General features: G+C 49.4%; 9 protein-coding genes across 9 annotated transcripts; 3 read left to right on the top strand and 6 right to left on the bottom strand.

The window, feature by feature from the left end:
- Nucleotides 1-227: 227 nt before the first annotated feature.
- F4807DRAFT_469015 (uncharacterized protein) lies at nt 228-712 on the bottom strand (the record flags this gene model as incomplete). The annotated part of the gene is made up of 1 exon (XM_048002659.1): nt 228-712. One exon carries the CDS (start codon nt 710-712, stop codon nt 332-334), a length of 381 nt encoding a protein of 126 aa, XP_047852317.1. The 3' UTR covers nt 228-331.
- A 1,549-nt stretch (nt 713-2,261) lies between these two features.
- On the top strand, nt 2,262-3,144 carry F4807DRAFT_462240 (uncharacterized protein; the record flags this gene model as incomplete). Its single annotated transcript, XM_048001798.1, has 2 exons — nt 2,262-2,626; nt 2,814-3,144. The coding sequence occupies 2 exons, from the start codon at nt 2,262-2,264 to the stop codon at nt 3,142-3,144; spliced, it is 696 nt and encodes a 231-aa protein (XP_047852316.1).
- Nucleotides 3,145-3,438: 294 nt separating this feature from the next.
- On the bottom strand, nt 3,439-6,571 carry F4807DRAFT_433377 (glycoside hydrolase family 3 protein). The gene is made up of 5 exons (XM_047998671.1): nt 6,165-6,571; nt 5,947-6,060; nt 5,457-5,834; nt 3,882-5,368; nt 3,439-3,821 (listed from the first exon to the last, which is right to left on the bottom strand). The coding sequence occupies exons 1-5, from the start codon at nt 6,460-6,462 to the stop codon at nt 3,582-3,584; spliced, it is 2,517 nt and encodes an 838-aa protein (XP_047852315.1). The 5' UTR covers nt 6,463-6,571; the 3' UTR covers nt 3,439-3,581.
- A 273-nt stretch (nt 6,572-6,844) lies between these two features.
- F4807DRAFT_433373 (lethal giant larvae like, C-terminal-domain-containing protein) lies at nt 6,845-10,370 on the bottom strand. The gene is made up of 3 exons (XM_047998670.1): nt 10,088-10,370; nt 7,856-9,951; nt 6,845-7,793 (listed from the first exon to the last, which is right to left on the bottom strand). The coding sequence occupies exons 1-3, from the start codon at nt 10,204-10,206 to the stop codon at nt 7,063-7,065; spliced, it is 2,946 nt and encodes a 981-aa protein (XP_047852314.1). The 5' UTR covers nt 10,207-10,370; the 3' UTR covers nt 6,845-7,062.
- Nucleotides 10,371-11,091: 721 nt separating this feature from the next.
- F4807DRAFT_462237 (uncharacterized protein) lies at nt 11,092-11,743 on the top strand (the record flags this gene model as incomplete). Its single annotated transcript, XM_048001797.1, has 3 exons — nt 11,092-11,119; nt 11,172-11,239; nt 11,309-11,743. 3 exons carry the CDS (start codon nt 11,092-11,094, stop codon nt 11,741-11,743), a joined length of 531 nt encoding a protein of 176 aa, XP_047852313.1.
- Nucleotides 11,744-11,871: 128 nt separating this feature from the next.
- On the bottom strand, nt 11,872-13,243 carry F4807DRAFT_167144 (solute carrier family 25 member 45). Its single transcript, XM_047993411.1, has one exon. The coding sequence runs from the start codon at nt 12,891-12,893 to the stop codon at nt 12,000-12,002; it is 894 nt and encodes a 297-aa protein (XP_047852312.1). The 5' UTR covers nt 12,894-13,243; the 3' UTR covers nt 11,872-11,999.
- Nucleotides 13,244-13,588: 345 nt separating this feature from the next.
- On the top strand, nt 13,589-16,376 carry F4807DRAFT_167159 (recombinational repair protein). Its single transcript, XM_047993412.1, has 2 exons — nt 13,589-13,743; nt 13,796-16,376. Coding segments are annotated over exons 1-2 (2,409 nt in total). The 5' UTR covers nt 13,589-13,741; the 3' UTR covers nt 16,203-16,376.
- A 49-nt stretch (nt 16,377-16,425) lies between these two features.
- On the bottom strand, nt 16,426-17,209 carry F4807DRAFT_433369 (uncharacterized protein). Its single transcript, XM_047998669.1, has 2 exons — nt 16,871-17,209; nt 16,426-16,695 (listed from the first exon to the last, which is right to left on the bottom strand). The coding sequence occupies exons 1-2, from the start codon at nt 17,027-17,029 to the stop codon at nt 16,612-16,614; spliced, it is 243 nt and encodes an 80-aa protein (XP_047852310.1). The 5' UTR covers nt 17,030-17,209; the 3' UTR covers nt 16,426-16,611.
- Nucleotides 17,210-18,108: 899 nt separating this feature from the next.
- Nucleotides 18,109-22,937, bottom strand: F4807DRAFT_167114 (uncharacterized protein). Its single transcript, XM_047993410.1, has 3 exons — nt 22,706-22,937; nt 21,245-21,365; nt 18,109-20,973 (listed from the first exon to the last, which is right to left on the bottom strand). The coding sequence occupies exons 1-3, from the start codon at nt 22,779-22,781 to the stop codon at nt 18,210-18,212; spliced, it is 2,961 nt and encodes a 986-aa protein (XP_047852309.1). The 5' UTR covers nt 22,782-22,937; the 3' UTR covers nt 18,109-18,209.
- Between the last annotated feature and the right edge of the window lie 689 nt (nt 22,938-23,626).

Raw genomic sequence — 23,626 nt, 5'->3', positions numbered from 1 at the left:
GAGCCCAACATGTACTTTTCCCCCTTTTTAATTCATTACGCCCAACCATTTCTAACAGTTGACCTGAAATTACGAGGAGTCATAATTTGAATACAGCTGTAGGCCTCGGGAAATGAAAAGGGGCTGATTACGTAATTACCCAACATTTGCCAACTGATGCCATGAAGCATCTCAGATAATACCTAATAAAACATGTCACATTGAAAAAAAAGCGTTATTTCTCAGCAAGTAAATTACCAATCTATTGATCTACAAAGATACATACTACTTGTGCGGGACACCACCACCATGGCTGCGCTCAACTTACCTGACACTTACCATTCCAGCTGCTTTACATGGACAGGACCACGACCAGCGTGATGGCGATAAGCGTAGCAAGGATAATCTTCGACGCGATCGCATCAGTCTTGGCGCCTTCGCTCATACAGGGCTCACTGTCCTCGTGGTGACCACTCTGCTTGGCTGAGGCACCGTAGAGGCTCATGTTGCGCTGCTGGCCGACGAAACCGATAGAGTGGTTTCGAGGACCACCCATAGGAAACCCATCGGTCGGAGCGTCGGCCATGGGGGGACCAGTGTGGCCGTGCTCGCCGGTGCAGTTGATGCCGGCGTAGCCTGTTCCGTTAGTCGGGTGGCCCATAGCAGCCGCGATGAAAATGATAATGATGATAGAGATCAGAATGACGCGGGAGTAGATCTTTGAGGCAACCATCTTGGAAGACTTATTCGCTAAATCTTAATTTTAAGTTGTGGAGTAGTTGAATAGTTACCTTGGTAGTTTTTTGTGCTGGTTTTGTTTTTCTTGCTGGTTTGCTGAATGCTTCTCATGGAATTATGCCGAGAATGCATCATATTTATAAACATCATTAGTGTTGACGAGGATGCTTTGAGATTGTATAGCGTCGAAAACAAATGGAATTGTATCAACTTTGCAAGGCGGTCCTGACAATGGCGTTGTCGGGGGTGAAAGCATTTCGAACAATGCCCCTTTATGGCAATATGAAAAAGACAACACGACGGACGCTCTTCTAAGATCAAGAGTCGTTCATTGTCCCCATGAAAATCATCTTTATTGGAACTATGGAAATTTATGTGCAGTTTGCACTTGGAGAAGAATCCCTAGGCCTCGTGAACCCTGCCAGAAAAGGGGTGAAAGACGGTACCTCTTATAAAAGTTTATATGGTAGGAATAGATAGAGCTTGGTTTCTATCCCTTCTGAGTGAGGGTTTGCATTTGAAGTGGAACCACATGATCGGGGTCAGGTGACTGAATATTCTGTAGTCCAAGGGACGACCGACCCACTAGCGTGACTGCCCGTGAGTCATCATCTCGACCCTCGCCGTCGCTACGGACAACCGGGAGATTTCCGGATCGATACAGGGCTTATAAGGAAGGATAAACGCCAAAGTTTTCAAGCCGACCCCACAAAAAGGACGTACCCTGGGTGACATCGAGGCCAGAGAAAGCTCGACGTGGTTTGCTCATATGGCGTTGCGGTTCATACTGCATTGACGCCAGAGCACTTCCCGACGGAGTTTTTCGTAGGCTCTGAATTCAATTCAGAGCCGAGCTTTTATTGCCATTTTTTTGTACTTTAGGTACAAAGTACATATATATATTTATTGCCTGTCTATCGATTTACGATGCCATATTTCCTCGTCTCTATCTATATGCTACATTTCATAGATCTATCATATGGTCTCGAGATATATCACTCTTTACTACAATCCCTTTTTACCTTCTCCCTACTACTTACTCCCGTTGCATGTACCCAAACACGTATGCATATTTCTAAAGATAAAAGTAAAGTAGAAAGGAGTCTCGCGGAAGCTGCACCTCCCAGTCCAACGTAGCCGTAGCACAAACAGTCGTTACTCGGTCGTACCGTAGACCATGTGTAGTCACTTAGTTCTTACTTGGCGCATATATGATTCTTAACTAACGAGAAGCTGTAATGGAGCAGCCTTTTACTCACGACTGAATCACTTTAGTTTGAACAGGAAGTAGGTATCCAAGTCCACGCGCATAGTGAGGCAGGTACCAAGTGATTATCGACACCAGCCGTCGTCACCGGTGATTAGTATGATAGGTACCTACTTATTGTTGTTACCTGTTCAACCACGCAACCTGCTTCTATCGAACATGTTGAAACCCAGCCTTCGTTACAACTTTTTATTTCGCAATCTTATGGTATACATTCGCTTTTTACCAAGTACAGTTTCTTAAGCGCATATCTACTACGAGGTAAAGAAAAAAAATCATGTCGACATCTTGGGGTGCCAGTATCGAGAGTTTCCACCTCAGGAGATCTCCCGCTGAGCGTGAGCCACTGTGGATAGAAAATGTCATGGAATGGATTGGAGCTGATCACCGAGACACGGCACTATGGGAAAACTCACAGATAAAATGGGGACATCGGAACATATCCGACTACACCGTCTCCCTCGCCAACAATACGTACGTGGTTAGCCATATCAACACGGAGACACTACCAGCGCCAAAGATGAAGCACAGGGATATCATAGTTGACAACTGGAAAGCGGCTGGAGGAGAGCTAGCTTCCCTTCGGAAAATCGCGGTTACCTTCATCACCAACCACGAAGCCTATGAATGCATTGAGAATGCGTTCCTCGCAAGCGGAGAACTCCTCCCAGATCTAGGTTGGAAACTAGTCGATTTGGTATGATCTTTCTGCTACGAAAAAACCATATGAATGCTAATCTTTTACGCAGTACGTCTAAATACTTACCCATGACCCCTTTTCCCAACATAACGCCTTCTTGACTCCGACCGACACACTAACACGTAGCAGCGATCCCAATAGCCCGGGTTGGCGCGCACTTATCACAGGAAATCCGTTCTTGGAAGGCCAGAAAAAGATGCTCAGAGAGTACAGACAAGAATTCAACCGCGCCAGGATCGAAAGGGTGACCGTCGCAGCCCACGAGAAGTCAGACATGATCGACATGTATCTCTTCAACTTAGTGACACACCTCGTACGTCCTTCAGGGAATTCCCAGGACGACGACCCGGAACCAGAGCCGGAGCCAGAGCAGTCGCCACCGATCTCGACGCATGATTACTTCCATCAACAGTTTCCACAGGGGACATGGTTTTCTGATTGGAATAATCGTCATTACTAGACGAGCTAGGAAATAAATGTTCTTGATGCGGTGAACTCAACAGGATAGATACCAGCGCGTGTTGTACTCTTAGCGTAGCATTTCAACGGAGTTGAGGTCTGGTGGTATTCAGAATGAATGTACTTGGCATCATCAGTACAGCATCTAATTAATCCTGTCTCTCTCCATCCCTTCCCCCTTTTTTTATTGAAATGTCCCATAAAAGCATCTTCAAACTTCCTAACAAATTCAAATCCTCACTCCGGAATAGGTAATGTCAGAAGCTTCCTCCATGAGAGCTGGTAGCCAGAGGTATCGGGAGTCGGCCTGTACGAGGCCGCCCTGTTGGCAGCTAGCCTTTAGCTATAGACAAAGGAAGGTTTATGTATGTATACCGCGTTCCCTGGAAGGGGTTAGTTAGAGCTCTTCGCGCAACAACGTCGTTCTTCCCTAGCCTCTTAGTTCCGCCTCGTGACAGGTAACTCTGCTTCCAACCTGAAGTCCCTCGAACTCGCTCCGACGTACGCCGTTTTAGGGTATTCGGTAACACGCCAGTCCTGAGCCTCGGTATCCCAGTTGCTCAGATCGCGATACGTCACATTGAACACCACCGTCTTCGTCTCTCCGGGCTCGAGGAATATCTCGTCGAACCCACGTAGCACGGCCTTCGGTTCGGTCGGTCCACCGTGCGAGAGGTACTAATCACACGTTAGCTCAGCCAAAAAAAAGGGGGGGCGGGGAGAAGGGAGACTACTCACAAGCTGCGGGATCTCAGCCCCAGCTAATTCCCCTGTATTAGTGATATCTGCGCTAATCACGTAAAGAACCTTGTATAGCTCCGGATTCCCGCCTGATGGACCTCCTGCCGGCAAGATCGGCTGAGCGGACCTGTTGTGGCTATTTTCGGGGATATCAACGTTGGAATCGGGTAGAGTCGCGTTATTGATATAGGGGTATATGAATCGTGGTATCTTTTCGAAGCCCTCCGGTGTCACCGCGTTACTCGGTTCCATGTCTAAAAAGCCGTACATGCCAGCCGCCGGCGTCTCTCCGCTCGCCGGCATGTAGGGTCCTACATCCTGCAGCTCGGTTGTCAGGCCAGAGTAATTGAAGCTGGTGTAGCTAAGCCCGAAGCCGAACTCGAAGCTAGGCTCGATCTCTTGTTGATCGAAGTATCGGTAGTCGATGAACACGCCTTCGGCAAAGTCCTGTTGCGGTTCGGGTGATGTCGAGTTAACCAGGATCTCGACGCCCCAGTCTTTCGCGTCTTTGCCCCAGGTAAACGGCGTGCGGCCCTGCGGGTTCACTTTTCCATACAGCACATCTACAAGTGAGTTGCCCGACTCTTGCCCCGGAAGTCCGGCCCACAAGATCGCACTGACGTTCGGGTTCGTCTTGATATGGTCGATCAGGACCGGCCCGACGCTGTGTATAACAACAACGGTGTTAGGATTCTCGGACGCGACAGCCTCGATCAGTTCATCACCGCCTTTCCAGAGCGTCAGGTTATTACGGTCCCCGAGGTTGCCATCGAGCGTCGTGTATCCTTCTCCCGCATCTGCGTTAGCGAATACAATAGCAACCGACGCGTTCCTTGCAGCCGACTTGGCGAGTTCGAGGTCAAAGTTACCCTTAACATTGATGAATTCCGTGCCATCTTCCGCTGCTTGCTTCTCGAGGGCTGTGGCCGGTGAGATTAAATAGGGATACTCCGCCGTCGCCGAACCCCACCCCATCGCGAGTGTTCCGTTGTTACAAATACGATCAACGCAGCCGTTAGGCCCGTCCGGATTATCCTGCGCATCCTCGCCAATAACCGCAATGACGCTCTCCTTGACTAAGGGCAGAGCTTTATCAACATTCTTCAGCAAAACCGTCGCCTTCGCGCCCACCTCGCGGATCAACTCGCCGTGCTTCCCCTGCACATCCACATGTTGATTAATAGTCGTATTCCCCATCTTCGCCACCCAGTACCGCGGGCCCTCGGTCTCGAGAGTCCAGGAAGAGTAGTTGATGTCGATCTGCTTCGTGTCCCGGCCAACCTTGTAGAAGGCGGCCATGATCCGAATGGCCATATCATCGAGCCGCCACTGCGGAATGTCGAGTCTGAGCACGGCTTCGGTCAATGCGCCTCCCCAGTACGTCGAGTATCCCTCGGCCCCGAGACCCTCGCCGGGCATCGTCATATCCAAGCCAGCGAGCGCGCTCCCAACGCCGCTGTGTTGGGCGGCCCAATCGGAAACCACTAGATAATTCATGGAAATCCAATTAGCCACTCCACCTCTATTCCTCTTCTACCTGTCCTAACCCAGGAAAAAAAACAAGCAACTCACCAAACCCCTGAAACCCCAACTCGCTCTTCAGCAGCTTGTTCAGCACGTACGAGTTCTCGCACGCGTAGCTGTTGTTGACCTTGTTGTACGAGCACATGACGCTGCCGACGCCGGCGCGGACGGCGTCGGCGAACGGCCACAGGTACACCTCGTGCATGGTCTTGTCGTCGAGGTTCGAGCTGATGCCGCTGCGGAAGTGCTCCTGCTCGTTGAGCACGTAGTGCTTGACGCTCGCCACCACGCCCGCCTCCTGGGTCCCGAGGATCGTCTCCGCCACCGCGACCCCCGACAGGTACGGGTCCGGCCCGAAGGCTTCGAAGTTGCGCCCGCCGCGCGGGTCCCGGCCTAGGGGCCCGACGACGGGGCCGAGGTGTACGTCTGTGAGGGAAGTAGGTTTAGTTTCTAGCTATATATATATAATAAATAGCTAGGAAAGGTAGTGTGTGTATATTGGCTGTCGTGGGCTAAGCAGTAAATGGGGATTTCTTACCAATCCCTTTCCCTCCAAACTCCTCACCCAGCGCCTGGCCCCTTTTACGAAGTAAGGATCGCGACCAAGTGGCCGCTGCGCTAATACCCGCCGGGAAGACAGAGTTGAGATCGGCTACCAATTCGCAAAAGGTAATCAGCAATTTTTTCTTTCTTCCGTATATCCTAAACTAGCAAACCAATCCCATAGTCCTAGGAAGAAAGCCCGTCTCGACTTACTATACCGAACCCCCACCGGCCCATCTTGCAAACATAGATGCCTGAACCCGATCCTCGGCACCGACCCGGTATTCCCCGTGCACAGATCGGCCTGGTTTCCGGTCCCGGTCGTCAGGTTGACCTTCTCGAGCAGCGTGAGCCCGCTGACGAACTCGCGCGCCTTCTCGTACGCCTCGTCCCAGCCGGGGCCGCCCGTGCCCCACGGCGACGGATAATACGGGTCGAACGTGGCCTTCTCCTGGGCGCTGCCGCGCGCGGCCAGGGAGAGGATAGGGAGGACCGCTGCGGAGATGCGCATCGTCCTTATCAAGTAAACAAACCGCGTTGTCTAGCAAGTTTCTTCTTCTCTTGCCAGCCAGAAAGGTGGTTACTAGGAAGTTGGGTAATTCTATGAGGTCCGACGAGCTGACAAACGGGGACGTGGGAGGGGGTCGTTATTGCACATCCGAGGTGGAGATGATCGCGCTATTCAGACTTATGGCGGAACCAATTACCGCATGTGTGTGCCAGAGATCTAAGGTACCACAGGGGAGCACTATACACAATCAATCATATCGTATCTTCGGGTCTAATAACCGAGCTTGAATTGCCTGATGTGAGTCGTTCATTTGCGGCAGAATGCGAGAGATCTACCGTCGGAGGATAAAGTCGAGCACATCGATTTCACGATATGAGACGCATTTTCCAATAATAGCTCTAATGACATGAGCTTTTGATTTGGTACTTCAGTTCTTTTTGGCCGTGTGAAAGTGGTTAAAAATTGGGGTGATATCAATCGTAATAAAATTTCTACGTCGCTGACGTAGTTGGGAATACCTTTACTATGCCATTCTCATAACTCCGTAGACCCTAATGTCTGAAACCCAAGCCGAATGAGAAGCGTAGAAATACGTACAGCCTAAGCGAACTTGCTCGTAATACTCCCAAAAACCATCTTCCTCTTCTGCTGATTAACAAGCTTGCCGACATCATCGGCCCACTTCTGGCTTGCTTCGGCGGCGGAATCCATACTATCGTTCACAATATTCAATTTCTCCGTTCTCTCGTTCAGCTGCCTGGTAAGGTACTCGCCCCAGCCTTCTTGGCTCCCCGTCCCTGTATATCCTGAGTTAGGTCCCGGTTCAAGGTTTCGGTCTATTGCTGCCGTCGCAGACATCATTCGCTTGCTAGCAGGCCGATCGGGGCCGCCGATCAGAAGATCTAGATCCGCCGGCGAGACATACTGGGTGCCTGAGATCCATTGAACGTTCGAGATAGTGGGCCTTGGCGGTACTTCAAGATCAGGATTGATGAGCTTGTCAGCCGTATTCTCGATCTCTTCGCCGCTACCCCACACCTGAAGAACCGCCAGTTCGGATGGCCCCGTCCAGCAGAATATCTCTCCATCCTCGGTTATTGCTGAGTTACTGCTTCGACTGCCATCCATCATAGGTAAGGGATAACTTCCGAGTTCTTTGAGGCCTGGCAAACTGAAAGCTCTCGTTATCCGGTCTCCAAAGACACCGACCAAGGCCATTCCGTGTAGTTCATATTCAGTCACCGTAGCGGCATCACAAAGGTAATCATCGAAAGATTTTGATGCTCCTTTCGCGGTGGCTGGTTTAAAAATGCGAGCTTCGCTTTGTGTGACTAAAGAAGTATTAGCACTCGTTCGAGAAGTTATTTCCGTGTAAGGGTCACCAGTAGCCTACCAACTACGAGTAAGCCATTGACATGTTTACCCTCCCGGAGTCCGGCAACTGCGTGAGCCGTGGCCAAGGCAGGTTTTCCGGTATCCGCAATGATAGGGCATATAGACACCACTCTGTCATTGCAGTTAGCAACCCCAGCTAAGGCAGCATTATATCCACTGCCAGATGGCAATATCTTGAACGTGATAACTTTGCCCAAATTTGTGCCAGCAAAACAACATATGCTAGAGTACTTGTCGTCATCGAGAGTCATGACACCAAATTCAAGTACCACCAGCCATTCTTTGCTGGCCGATACACTAGAACGGCTTCTGAGAAATGAGGATCGTTTCTCTTGCTTTATGAATGAGGCCATCGAGGCCTGAAACATAATCGATGGCCCTCGAAGGTCAATTATACTAATGAAACCATTCTCGGACCCAACAGCGAGAAAGCCTGCATCTGAAAGTTTTATAGCGCTAATAGGCCCTTGCATCATCTCGTACAATGAGTACGGCATCAGGCCACTCTTTAGGGACGGTTCAGCCCTCACGCTGATATCCGAAATCCCGCCGGGATTCGAGGCGACGTTTTGATCTGGGGGGTCTCCGAAGTACTTATTGCCATCCCATCGGTAGATGACCACTTCGCCCTTGTTCGTGCCAGCCGCAAATTCGCCGGTGGTAGAAGCCAAGGTCATGGCCGTGATTTCCACGTCTTCATAACGGTTAAGGGCTCTAGCAATATCAACTTGCAACTGTGAAGGGTTCTCAATTTCATCGCCATGGCCCACATCCCAAATCCGGATCGTGCTGTCCGCATGGGCAACCTGGATGATAGTTCGTCCTTCAAATTTCCGAAGTGGGTGTGGTGCCTGGGCGCCTCCCTTCAGCAATGGCTCACCTTGACTTCGCTTCTCAACCATTCCAAGCCATCTACCACGGTCGAGGGTAGTAACCGCGAATTTCGTGGCGAATGGGTGAACAAAGGATACGGATGGATGAAGTTGATTTGTCGGCGAAATAGGATATCCGCTCGGGAAACTTAGCGTAAGAAGTTCTCCCGATGCGAGCAATGTCATAACGGCAATTGGGTCCTGGGCACCAGCAAAATGAGGCGAAAGGCGTGGTATCAAGAAGAAGTTGGTGATCTCAACTCCAGGAGGAGTCTCTAACGCATTTGTGCGTTTTCCCTTCGTATACTCTGACAGGATCTGCCACGAGGAAGTGGCATAATTAGGTGTAACTCCAAGGTCGATAAAGGTCAGTCCATTAGAAGGCTCATCCAGTTTCTGACCACCCGCAATGAGCAGTCCACTATCTTCTGGGTTCTGTTTACAGCACCAGGCAATGCGCACGTACGGGTGCTTCGGGGCTGAAGCTCCTGGATTAGGCACAGGTTGATCAACGTTACTTTCAAAGAATGTTCGCGCCATAACCACTCGTCCATCCTTCGCATCCCAGAAAACCAAGCTACCGTCATCATGAGCAGTCAGTATGAAGGTACCGGTAGGGTGCCATAATGCATGAGTAACTTTTGGTCGTCTCATAGACTCGACCATTGTGCCCGAGCCGCCCGGAGCACCCGGTGGAACTTGGTACTCGAAAAACTTATTAGGTATATTCTGCTTGAACGAATAGATTACCACGCCGTGCGTATAAGCGATTAATAGCTTGCCTATATCGCGTGGGTGTAATTGCATCGACACTAGGGCGACGGCTTTGGTTTTGGGGTCCTTCTCCGTCCAGAAATTAGGAAGGCGAAATGGTGACATGCGTTCCCGGTCCAGATCATACGCACATATCTCGCCTGTCTGCATGCCTAGGAAGCACCAGTCCAGCACAGGGTCGGTAAGCATACATGACACGACACCCGGGGTACGAAAGCCAGTAATACGTTTACCGGTATCTAAATTCCATATGGATACCTCGTTCTTGGTGTCGAGGCTGACCAAGCGGTTGGCGCAGAACTGGATATCTGCGAAAGAACATGATCGAGAGGGGACCAGCAGCTTCTGGACACGAGTTTGACCAAAGACATATATCCTCCCACTACCGAATTTGGACTCATTTGTGCCCAGGGCGAGAAGGGACTGGATAGGTTCATAGGCGATACAGCTATACGAATAAACTATAGTTAGACTCGAGGACTGCAGCACGCATACCTAACTAGGTAGGTAGAAAGTCGTCGTTCATGACGACTTGATGATTATGTCCGACATTAGTCGATGCGTTGAATTGGTGAATAGCATACCTAATCTGGGAATTGATTCCATATCGCGCACGATCATCCGGCGCAAATGAACCCGGGATAATGTTAGCAGACAGGTCATTCTGCATGCCTGCCTGCTTCCCTCGAAAAAAGGTCGCCATGATTGTGACGGGTCTTCCGGCTGTCAGTATTCGGAGAATGTTACTTTAAGTACTAGGTATACTAAAAAACCTTCGGGTCTTTAGGACAAAGATGGCTTGAGGTTGCCTTGCTGCAGGACCCTGAAGGAAATACGTCATCGCTATTTTGAAACAATCCGTCCGAAGTCTAAAGACCCCGCAATAACCGGTAACCCGGCATCAGCAGCAATGCGAAACCCACATAAATGCCATGGTCCATCCTCCCCGAACCACTAGCATCAAGGAACGGTCACATGACTAAGATTATGTGATCTTCGTTATGTAATTAATTACGTAAACAAAAGGGGTTGCACTTCAGACAAAGTTCAAAGAATGTTAATGATAACCTCCTACCAAAAAGTCAATACACACACACACATATATATATGAAGGTTACCGCGATGCTATTCTTGTCTAGATAGGTGGGGTTTCATACAGCAGCTATGCCAACAAAAATTCCAACCACACCCTTCCCTCAAAGCCACTATGAGTCTAGATTCAATCCATGATTAAATATATTTCCAGTACGCACACAGTAGTAGGCACATCTTCAAAATCTTATAGATAACAGAAAAGCAAAATATATAGAGAACCCTGTTTTTATAACTATCATGGGTGTTACTTAATTCGGAGAGTGGCTTGATTACCTCCAATGAAGGAAGAATCCCGTCGCCTTAGTGCTGTATAAGTAGATCTATCACATTCACGTTCACATACACATTCACGCCAGGCAGCGGCAGGTTAGGTAGGTCTACAATGTGCACTTTTATTGTTCACAACTTTACGGGGTTGAGGGTTCTTCTCGTCAACATCCCCATCCCCATCAGAATCTAGGCGTTCTAAGCTACTTCTCTAAACTCTATCAAGATGCCTTTTATTCCTGAAGAAGGCGGGAGTAAGTCCTCTATACAACTCTGGAGACTAAGTCTAAGGTCTAATGATGGCAGCTACCGGTCCTAGAAGCACAGTCGGCAACACAGGTCCAACGAGCTCTCGCAAGCGAGTCAGACCGGACGTAAGCACTCCGCACTTCTAGTTTACCTCTTAAGGCTCACTAAGAGAACCCACTGTTAACCATATACAGTCTGACTGCGAAGCTCCAAGAGCCAAGGTTGCGAAAACAAGTCAAGAGGATGAAAAGCTAGCAGACCTGGATTTGAGTATCGCGAATGCCACGGCTATACTCGACGCTGCCATGACGGAGATCCGCGAAACCAAAGCGGATATCAAGCAACGCAAGAGACATATGAAGGGCCTTGTTGCCGAGTTCCAGGACGTCACGACCATGATCACAGAGCGCAGTACAGCTTACGCCGCCAGCCTCAGAGAGGAGAAACTCAAGAAAGAGAATGCTAGCTTGCGAGATCGTATCAGGAGATTGGAAGAGGTTTCGCCGGATGATGCCAAGAGGGACGTAGATCAAGAATCACGCCTGCGACGCCGTGCTAAATCACATGGTTCCAAGGCATCCGTGGATGAGCCTGATGTTGATGACAAGTCGATTAAGCAAGGAGAATGAAGGCGACCGGAAATGTGGCGGAACCTCTACTAGGAGAACCGGCGGATCAGACCAACAGGGAGAGTAGTTAAAGCCACCTCGTGGTACCACAGTCTTTTGAATACAGCTAGGGCATACGGCCAATGTCGTTTGGTCACTTCCCAGGACAAATAGATATCCAAGCAACAAGGGGTCGTCTCAGTGAACTCATTGGTCTTCAGTCTTCGGTATTATCAATGTAATCTTCTCGCTTATGATGCCGTGTCATTATCTTCGCCTATAGGGGCTCTACTCTTTTATCTCTCCCCTGGCCGAGTTCGAGCATGATCCATTCATAGACAGCCCACTGGACTGCGTTGACGAAGAAGGCCCTGACGCTGCATATGGTCAAGCCCCGGAAAAATACTCGTGTGCCTCCTTCTCTATACGCATCTCTAGCAGTTTCGATCGCACCCAAGCGCCTCTGCTCGGGCAGAGACGAACTAAGCAGCGGCGTCGTTGCCGCGCCGAAAGTTTGCGCCTGAACCCTAGTCTTGATGACATCAAGGGGAAATATGCTAGCCCAAGTAACGACGCCAGCCAGACCCCCGCAGAGCAAGACCTTGGCCGCATCTTGCGAGAAAGCGGAGGCGTTTGGCCGATTAGACTCGACCCACTTGCTCGTCAGCTCATAGGACCAAAAGTAAAACCCGTATCCGACACTATCCCTCAGCGCCGTAACAACACCACCGAAGTACAAGCCCCTTGTACCCTCTGTTTTGAGGACTTGCTTAACGATAGTCCAACTTGACTCAGGAGGCGAAGATAACTGAGCACGGCATTTTATCAGCTCGGTAGGAGTGCTCACAACCCAAGTAGCAAGACCGCCAATGGCGCCAGCCAGCCATGTCGTCCAGAGATTCGATTGAGTATTGAACGCGGTGTTAAGAGCAGCCTCGCTGCGGTTATATGATACAAACAGAAGGGCATTCAGGGCGCCATATCCAAGAACGGGAGCGGCGGTCCCAGCTACCAGAGCAGACTTGCTCTCGAATTGTCGTACATACGACGTAGCTGTCTGGGCAGCTATGGCATCGCGAGCTTGCAGTCGAACTTTGATGAGATCTAGCGGATTGCCGATTAATATGCCAACAGCTCCACTGATGTAGCCAGCCCAGAAATCGGCGGACATACTCTAGCCTTAGATGTCCAGTGATCTTGTCACCTCCAGCTCATACAAAAATGGCCAGATGTAGGGGGCGGCATAGAGATTGATAAGAACAAAGAGTTGAGGGGTTAATAGCAGGATTGATCAACCTATCAACCGATATGAAGTCCCCATGCAATGATAAGCATCAATTATGTCAGATTTCTCTGAGACATCCGAATATCAACTGTAAATTTTCGAATTTGATAGGCCTAGAAAATAAAATCAATATAGCCATAAACCTACCGAATAAACCCCGCCATAATAGAAATAACAATAACCCCTAGACTCCGTATCCCATGTGATAGCGCTTCAACGTGGGGGAGAAATGGAGCTAACTCTAAAGAGCGGAGTTCGATCATCAATAGCCTCTTGGATTGGTAAAGAGGCCATTTTGCAGGCTATACCCAAGTGTCATACCATGGATCTGCAATATAAGACGTTACTATTAGCCTCTTGAAAAATCGGAATGAACGTATGTGTAACCGTTCAATCGAAGTTACGGGTTACACGAGCAGCAAACGAAGCAAACGGCGATCAATTCGAAGATGGATTTAAAGCCAATTGCTGCATTATGTAATATTCATTAGTTTCCAGATCATGTGACATGGCGTCAATCCCCCGCTAGATCCGGTACGGCGCGTCGCGCTTTCCCGAAGTCAACAATATTCCAACCTAATTATTAATTGATTTCCAATTTACCGGAACCTTAGTAACTTAAGTGATTACAACTTGAAATATCCAAAATTTAGAACCTAACACTTCATCTTTCTCGCTGCAGTGTACCTTAAAACAGCTCCTCTTCCAAGGAGCGCTAGATAGGAGTTGGGAAAATGTATTCAACCACTCCTCCCCAATACCGATGGCCAATCACTAATATCGCATAGGGCGAGCACTCCTTCTACTCCTATGGCAAAGCCAAATAACGCTCCGGGGAAACGTCTTCACTCGCAGAAATCCGTAGACCAATTACATAAACCATTCAAATGTCCAGGTTCCGCTACGAGAACTCCAGCTACGGACCGACCAGCTCGGAAACGAAAGAGGGTCGACTATAAGGGTGCTGGTGGCGACGATGATGGGGATAAGCCGTACACGAACGCCGACAGACTAGCTTTAGCGAATCGAGATGTGAACCGATTTCCCGTATTTCAAGCCAAGGATAAAGACAAGGTTTTCAGGAAGGCCTTTTGCGTGCCTTTAATCAATAAGAATAGTGCGGCGTACAATCCAAATCGCCCGCCGCCAACGCTTGGTCTGAGACAGGGAGCTGTTTTCGTGGCAAAACCTTTGCACGATCCAAGTGGAGAATTCGCAATCGTTCTTCACGATCCAACCGTCGATGATAGGCCAAAAGTGCCGGACAGTCCAAAGGATGACGAGGCCAAGGAGGTAGCTAAGGAAGAGCTGGATGCGCCTTTAGTCCACAAGAGTTTAGCCGAGATTCTGGGCATTAGGAAGAAAGTTGACAATGAACATCCAAGAGTACCGGTTGTCATCGATCCGAGGCTTGCCAAGGTATTGCGACCACATCAGATCGAAGGTGTTAAATTTATGTACAGATGTGTCACTGGCATGATAGATGAGAAGGCAAATGGCTGTATTATGGCCGACGAAATGGGTCTAGGAAAGACGCTGCAATGCATCACGCTTCTCTGGACTCTTCTTAAGCAATCGCCAGATGCCGGGAAGACGACGATTCAGAAAGCGATCGTCGCTTGTCCCTCCAGTTTGGTGCGTAATTGGGCCAATGAACTTACCAAGTGGCTTGGTGCAGATGCCATCACGCCTTTCGCGATCGATGGCAAAGCATCCAAGGAGGAGTTGACCCGACAGCTACGCCAATGGGCTATCGCAACTGGTCGCGCAGTTACTCGACCGGTTATTATAGTTTCTTACGAGACGCTTCGTCTAAATGTTGAGGAGCTCAAGCACACTCAGATTGGATTGATGCTGTGCGACGAAGGCCATCGGTTGAAGAATGGAGACAGCCAGACTTTTACCGCACTGAACAACCTCAGAGTCACCAGACGTGTAATTCTTTCTGGTACGCCCATCCAGAACGACCTTTCGGAATACTTCTCTCTCATCAGCTTCGCAAACCCTGGCTTACTTGGAAACCGGCTCGAATTCCGAAAGCGATTTGAGTTGCCTATTTTACGAGGCCGAGACGCGGATGCCGGCGAAGCAGAACGCAAAAAGGGAGACGAGTGCTTGACTGAGTTACTAGGCGTCGTCAACAAATTCATTATCCGACGTACGAATGATATTTTATCGAAATATCTTCCCGTCAAATACGAACACGTTGTGTTCTGTAATCTGGCTCCGTTTCAGCTGGATCTATACAACTATTTCATCAAGAGTCCAGATATCCAAGCTCTCCTGCGTGGTAAAGGAAGCCAACCCTTGAAAGCCATCACTTTGCTCAAGAAGTTATGCAACCACCCAGACTTACTGAATCTCTCAGAAGACTTGCCGGGTTGCGAGAAATTCTGGCCAGAAGATTATGCGCCCAAAGACGCACGCGGTCGCGACCGTGACATCAAGCCTTGGTATTCCGGGAAGATGCAGGTGCTCGACCGCATGCTGGCGCGCATCCGACAAGACACGAACGACAAGATCGTTCTCATTAGCAACTACACCACAACACTAGACCTCTTCGCCCAGCTCTGCCGTCACCGCGGATACGGCCACTTACGTCTCGACGGCACCATGAACGTCAACAAGCGCCAGAAGCTCGTCGACAGGTTCAACGACCCGGACGGTGGCGAGTTCGTGTTTTTGCTCTCCAGCAAAGCCGGTGGTTGCGGTCTCAACCTCATCGGCGCCAACCGGCTCGTCCTCTTCGACCCAGACTGGAACCCGGCCGCCGATCAGCAAGCTCTGGCTCGTGTCTGGCGTGACGGGCAAAAGAAGGATTGTTTCGTCTACCGTTTTATCGCGACCGGAACGATCGAGGAAAAGATCTTCCAGCGACAATCTCACAAGCAATCGCTGTCATCCTGCGTCGTCGACTCGGCGGAAGATGTGGAGCGCCACTTCTCCCTGGATAGTCTGCGAGAGCTTTTCCAGTACAGACCAAATACGTTGAGTGATACGCACGACACTTTCAAGTGCAAGAGATGTAAGCCGGACGGTAAACAGTACATCAAAGCGCAGGCGATGCTCTACGGCGATACTAGCACCTGGAACCACTTCGTCAATAAGGACTTGATGCCCATACAGGATTTGTTGCTCCGCCAGGAGTGCGGGGAGAACGAGGTTTCTGCTGTGTTCCAGTATATCTCGCATTAAGCTATTCTCGGAACCTATCAAGAATCGGATTAGGAAAGGGGTGACTTCGCTTTGTCTTGGAATGGTAGATTTGGCACGGCGTATTCGAATTACGAGCTATAAGACGTTGTGATGGCATAGTATGACGTGGCATTTGCTGGTGTTGGGGCTATGATGTTTCTGCTCCTTGCTTCACAGGCTTCAAGTTATAGCATAGCATGGCGGTACCTATAGTTCCTCAATGAAACTTCCTAAATTTTGGAGATTAGAGTATCTTCGTCTATCGATTCCTCCAGTGTACACGCTTCATTTCCGCTGTTATTATACGATTATTGCCCCATGAAAAGCTCATCAAGGTGGGTGAACCACTAAGATTGCTCAAATACAACATTCATGAACTGAACTGCCCTTTCCACGAACCCCCGGTTTCCTACTTGCTCACTGGGCCTTCGTTGTGTTCTAGCGTGCCGGGATTGTGCGCGACATCGTGGCCATGTTGGTCCTTGAAAAGCACCTAAGTAACGTATTAGCCCTCGTCTCTCCAACCCCTTTTCCCCTATGCTGAGCATTCGTATTCATGATATACCTACACACACCAACGACTGAGCTTCAAACTTCCGTAAAGACCGCAAAAAGAGAAACAGAAGCGATGAACGGAATGGTAACCAAGTCAGTGCGCGCTAACTTACCTTAGGCGGGTTCTTTACACCAGCCTCCTTAGCCTCGTCGGCGGTCTCGACGATCTGCTCGACGTCACCTTCGTGACGACCGCCGCGGACCTTGGTCCATACGTGGTCGCCCTCGTTGATGGGTTCGCCTTGTTTGTCTTTGATTTCTGATGAGGACATTTTGGTTATTGACTCGTAAGAGAGAGGAGCTTGTTTCGTTATAATTGGTCTTGTGATAGGGTGACTTGGCTGATGTTATGTAGATTGTTATCTTGTAGTAGAATAAGATACAGAGAATTATAATTGAAGTATTAGTGTTTGTAAGTCAATATTTACTTCGATATGTGTGTCTCGGTGAAGTTTGTTTGACGTCACCATGCCGTCAGGTTTAACTCAACAATATGCTCTTCAATCACATCATCATTCAATGTTTTGCTATGCAATTCAAGTTGTTGAATAAGAAAGGTAATATGTAGCTTGTTACTATAATTAGGTAACTGTAATCAAGCATTGAACCATATTATAAACCTCCAAACCTTCGCTCCCCCTTTTCAAATATAACCAAGCCCTTGTTTCCATGTTAAGCAGTAGACAGTTAGTGGGTCTTCGATATCAATTTCTCCCTTCTCACACTTATCAAGTTATCTAAGGCCTTTTTTTTATCCCGGCCCCGGCGTACACGACCGAAACGAACATATTAACCATCTTATTCTCGTGAATAAGCATATATGGGATGACAAGGCGAATAGAATCCAACTTGAATACGGTTCCTTCGACTTATCCTATTTATACTAGCGTAGATTCGATGTATTCTACGAAAAAACTTTCTTAGCTCATGATTTTCAAGACATCAGCAGTGTAAATCCAATGACCTATACCGATCCCTTCATACTACCCAAGGCAAGCTGTCAATAACAAGACAGGCTGTAAACTATATCCACTACCGTTCCCACCCAGGTCTTGTACATCACTCATTCCACTTGAGCACACTTAGACGATTTCAAACACAACATAAGTCAATAATATCAATGAGTCTATTAAAGAATTGACGAGAAGAGATCCAAGCTTCATCAAATCTCCATACCGGACGCGCCGATATTTCATCCCCCTCGCTGTGGAACCCATCTCTTACGCAGACTCGTACTATGCCTAGGTACATCACCCATTAGGTCCAACCACAAGTAACGCCCCAGTTTTGCCATGCTATAAAAAATCTTTTTGATGTGGTGCCCGGCCTTGCTCCTATCTAACAGGCCGCAGCAGATGAGCCTAGCCCAGCCACGACGTTCGTCATATTGTCCTTTAGGGACATGAGAAAAGAAGATTTCGTTCGATTCGTGGGCGTATAACAAAAGTGGTATCATGATAATAACTGAGAAATCCGTGTCCAATCTATGCCAAGATGTGTTTGACCCGTTACATGACAACCTAGAGTCCAGAGAATTAGCACATGAACCGTCAGAGTAGGGCGCATGGTAAAATGTGAGAAAAGACTTACGCAATCGTTGTCTTGCTTTCCTTGGGGGATACCCATAGCCTCAAAGGTGGCGGGACCTTGGCCAGTCTTGGGTGGAGGTTTTGAAGCTGGTGCAGATGTTGCTGACGTGGGTGTACTGGCTGGTGGCGGGCTTGACATCGCAGGTCTACCCGGTTGAGGCGGTGCACTTGAACGACCAACGTTGTCTAATTGGCTAGGTCGTTCTTTCAAAGGCATGCCAGGTCTACCAGCACTTGCTATTCTTGCACCGCCGGGGCCTCCTTGGGGTAGACCCCCTTGTGGGAATGAGTTTGGATGAGGTCCACCGAGACCACCGCTCATGGTCGGAGAAGGCATGCCACGACCACCACCCTCATAAGGGCTTGCGGACATCCGGGGACCAGGTGCATGCGACGGTGGTAAAGATGACTCTCTAGAACCGTACCCAGCCGCTGGGAACTGTCCAGGCGGCGGACCTTGTTTCGTGAGTCTATTGTGCGCGCTAGACTGGGCAAGTCGTTGGTCATATGCTCCAGGGGGGGGTCGTTGATCGAATTGTCCCGTGACGGGGCGTCCTTGACCTCGAGGACCAGGACTGGGCTGTCTGTAATCGCCTTGAACTTGTGGTTGCCAACCGGCGGAGACTGGGCGGCCACGGTTTGGATCCATACCGGCTGGGGGAATAGGAAGCTGCCCGGCAGAATGGGAAGGACGTATACCGGGCGCACCAGGAGATTGCGGCGTGCGGATTCCAAAAGAGCTTCCCGGACGATCCGCAACCGGGCCTCCTGACGGCCGGATACCAGGGTTAAAGTAAGGCGATAGCTGCGGCTTCATGCCCGCCATATCATCTTCGGGGTAAGGCACAGCAGACTTCGGTCGTAAGGCTAGATTTGCCGGCCTATCATCCTCAGGGTATGGTACCGCTGCTTTTCCCGAAACGTTAACGGTAAAGGCCGGTGGCCGATTACCGCCTGTATTAACTCGAGATGGATCAGGCATATCGGTATGGTCGAAATTTCCTAGTCTAGGGGATTGCTGTGGTGACATCCTAGGCGATTTTTGATCTTCGGATAAAGCCGGCATCGGATTGTTCATTTGCTTAAATCGGTCCGGTCTCTGACCCCTCTGAGAACCGTGTTTCGACTTAATCCTCGCTAAGGCCGTCGTCTCGTGGTCCTTCTTCGACAACGTCTTGGATTGCGATAGATTCTCCAATCGCTCTACAGCATCTTTGTTACCGTGTTCCGCCGCTAGCTCGTACCACCTCCGGGCTTCTCGCAGATCTTTCTCAACCGATATTCCGATCTCGTAGTAGTAACCTATGGCAAACTCTCCAGTTGGTAGCTTCGCCTTGGCGGCTAACTGAGCATACTTGAACGCGAGGCTCTCGTTCTTTGCGAAGGTCCCTTCGTAGCCGAACAAAAACCATCTGCTGACTCCCAGGGACGCCTCTGGCTGGCCTTGCCTAGCCGCTAGGCCATAATAATGCAGTGATAGGGCCGGATTGAAATCACAACCGAGCTGGCATAGCTCATACGCCTGTCCCATCTTTAACTGGGCCTTAGCAAAGCCAAGATACGCTGCCTTCTCAATGTACTGCCGAGCAACGCCAACATCATATGTCAAGACCTTATCGGGGACGGCGACGTCAGGAAGGTCCCTTGCGATGAGCATACCATAGACGAAGGCACCCTGGGGCGCATCTTCGTCAGCCGTATCGGCAGCAGAATGTATTAGATCCAACCCTCTCGCCATATCCTTTGGTTGACCCCGCTGACCTAGGAGGCTGATCATACCCAGTCGGTACATAGCCGCCGAGTCTTTCGCATCCAACCCCATTTGGTAATGCCTCATAGCTTTTTCCATATCATTCGAGTTTTCGTAAAGCATACCGATTCGATAATCGGCGCGACCCCAACCAGCCTGTGCGGCAGTCGAATAACAGGTGTATGCCTCTTTCTTATCCTGCCGCATGCCAAACTTGCCGAATTCTAACCACTTTCCCCTGATGAATAAAGCCTCGGGATGACCCTGATCTGCGAGATAGGTAACAATATTAATGGCGTCAATTCGCAGTTCATGCTCGATCTTAGGCGTCGCTGTCCGGATGGGTAATCCTTGTTCGTTGAGACCGCGCGTAGCTTCCTCTTCCCGGATCGCAGCCTCGGCGGCTATTTCTACGAATGACAAGACATCGCGAGCCCAGCAAATTTGCATATCGGGGTCATTCGAGTGGAGGACATGTTGCCGGCTCTCGGCTAAGACGGCTTCCTTCTCCTCGTCGCTGGGAGGTATGTGTTCCCCCTGGACTTTAGGAAATGGGGAGAAGGATGGTAATTCGCGCATATCTTGGAGATTCCTCTCGAATTGAGGATTGCGATCCTGTGTCTCCTGGAAAGGGCTATAGTTGGATGGGCTGTAATTGGATGCGGGACTGTATTCGGTGGCGGGGTTCCGGCCTTGCTGGTATTGCTGCCCAAAACTACCGACTCTGGTGTTTAATACGGTGGAAAGAGAAGGCTCGCGAGCGTGTTGTGGACCAGAGCCGGGCTGCGATGCTGCGTTTCGCGGTTCGACAGAGCGAGCCTCTAATTCCATGCGCTGAAGACCTTGCTGCATGTTTTCGGGAATTTCTGGTATGACCCTAAAAACAAGTGGAAGGTTAGGAGGGTTGGTTAGGTAAGTTAGGACAGGCCGGCGATGGGGTCAGGCGGTGTTAGGTCAGATGTCGGCAATCAAGTCATTACACTGTATTTGTGTGGGTTGTATGGTATTATGGTGTATGGTGTATGGTGTATGGTGTATGGTGTGTATGGTAGTATATGATGGTGTATGTAGGCAATGTGGAGGATTGGGGGTGTGTCAAAGATAATGGAGATAATGGAGAGGATAGAGAATTGTGTAAAAAAACGCACCTTTGTGGTGATGGTGCCACTACTTCGGGCATATAGTAGTCGTCGGAACCACCAGGATAGAAGGTCGCTCCAAAATTAGGCATTTCGAAATCGTCTTCGCTTGTTTGAGGCTGGTGAGGAGCTGCATAAAATTAAGATAATATGTACTTGTCAGCCTGCCCGTAGCTTTGAGCCAATAGTCAACCGAGAACCAGCTTGTTGACCGGCGTAATATGTAATATGTGAGGTAAGGAGTTAGTTTACTAGGTGTGTGCTGGGTGTGTGCGTGCTGTGGCGGGGTCCCCTATTTTTCGAGCGAGCGAACGAACGGGCGAACGAGCGATCGAAGTGGCGGCCAAAAAAGAACTGCGTGTCTCTAACTTCGCACTGCGCTGTTCGCTTGGTACTGCGGTCCTGCGGTCCTGGTGTCCTGGTCCTCTAGGTCCCTTGACTCTCTAATCTGGTGTCCTACTGCGTGCAGCGTAGGTAGCCCACAGTGTACCTAGTTCCTGATCTGACCTGGCCAGGTGGAAAAAGCAAGGATATCCCTAGGTAACCCGTCCTATGGTCCAGGAATAGCTCTAGATTTCGCAGAATGGCTTTTGGTCTTACGAGAGAAGTCTCAGTTTCCCGTGTCCGGCGAAATGGGGGAAAGTAACCAAAATAACAGTTGTTGGATTGTTGATCAGTCTCAGGTTTGATGTTTCTGATTTCTCCAAAAATTCCAGTTATCAAGGTTCAGCGTATATGCCCCAGTGCAGGTGCTGAGGGGCTCAGAGGTTACTGCTTCCCGTTACTGGGATCCTACTGTCACCCTCCCACTTCCCCGGATGGGTTAGACCGAGTGCGCTAAGCCACCTGTCTGGGTTCCACCTATGTCGGGATTTTTGGAATTTTGGGGAATTTTATAGGCCTAAGACGTTGCTAGAGGCTGCCTAGCAGCTTAGTAGGTAGCAGCCTCCCCCTAATGCGAGTTTCTTCAGGGGGCCCCCCTATTCATGTGAGATGTAAATACCGAAATAAAATGAATTAAACGTAAGCATAATTCATCTGATCGATCCGAACTCCTGCATCATCCAATCCAGGTAGAAACGACGATATATTCCAATTGTGTATGAGGTGTCCTCTGACATCACAGCCTCATAGATTCCAAGGGTTCCAATGGTCCCAAGGGTTGGGAGGTAACGGCTTCATACAGATGATCTGTGTGTGTACCATTCGTCCCTGCATGATCGTCCCGAATATGGGGTCGTACATAAGGTTGCTGCCCTGAATATTCGGTCCCGGGTATTCGCATGACAGGGCCCAACGGGAATATCCATGCGGCGTCTGCTGGACCGGGAAAATCTTGGACAGTCTAATTCGTCCGTATGGCTCCAGAGGTGTGATGTGGTAGGTGGTAGGGAGGTGTTCGAAAGCAAGGGAACGGGGAATTGGGAATGGGGAATGTGAGGAAAAGGGGTTAGGTATCTGCTTACATACCTACAATGATTTTAGGGGACATATCCGGAGCTATTACTTCAGGCCATACGTAAACTGCCGGACGCTGCGTCATCATTCTCGCAAATATGGGTTGTTGGTTTGATTAGAGGCCTCGTAATCCAGATGGCTGATAATTAAATAGTGGCAGTCGTATTATAGAGTGACAAGGTTTATATCATGGAAGAAATAACAACACCATGGAAATCGGAGTATATGTGCCGGACTATTCGAGATGACACAGAATCAAGGTTCAAACCCAAGATGAGGGTTCTCAGGCTTCTTTATTATTATATTTCTGCCAGGTTCATTTTACCCTAGAAGATGCTAATTATTTGACATGTTGCCAACGGCCGAAACCATCTAACCATCTAACCTACTTGACTCAAGTTGGTAGGAATTGAGCCAAAAAAAAAAAAAAATCTGCTGCCTGGCGCCAAATGGATGGAATGTTCGGCCGGGCACAGCCAATGCGACAATTACTTACCTGGGCAATTCAAATGCGAAGTAAAATGAAGCTTCCACATCCTTCGTGAAAATTGGATGGGAAATAGTATAGAAAAGGCAAGCTAAGAGAACGAGACAAGCATATAACCATGTCATCATTAGTCTTTGACCGCGACATACCTCTTTACCCAAGTTACAACACGGCATGGTTCAAGATCTAGTGTTAGGTAGGTTATTAGTAACAGTAGGCGAAATAAGCTCCACGACGATAGCTCGTACGGATAGAGGCCACAGCCTCATTGTGTTTCTATTTCGGGATCTTCTTGGCAGAGCGGTTAGCGTAGCCGCAGCTGGAGCTGAGTTGGAGTCCGAGGATGTACCTTAGCCTCAGAGATCCCATAGTTAGCAGCATCGTAAGTTCGGGGGGTTGTCAACGGCACCCCCTATGAACGGCACCCCGGACCAGATCAACCAATC

This window comes from Annulohypoxylon truncatum (genome assembly GCF_022578515.1).
Source record: "Annulohypoxylon truncatum strain CBS 140777 unplaced genomic scaffold F4807scaffold_25, whole genome shotgun sequence".
NCBI classification, from domain to species: domain Eukaryota; kingdom Fungi; phylum Ascomycota; class Sordariomycetes; order Xylariales; family Hypoxylaceae; genus Annulohypoxylon; species Annulohypoxylon truncatum.
Note: the sequence above shows the minus strand (reverse complement) of the source record. Positions and strands in the feature narration are given on the sequence as shown.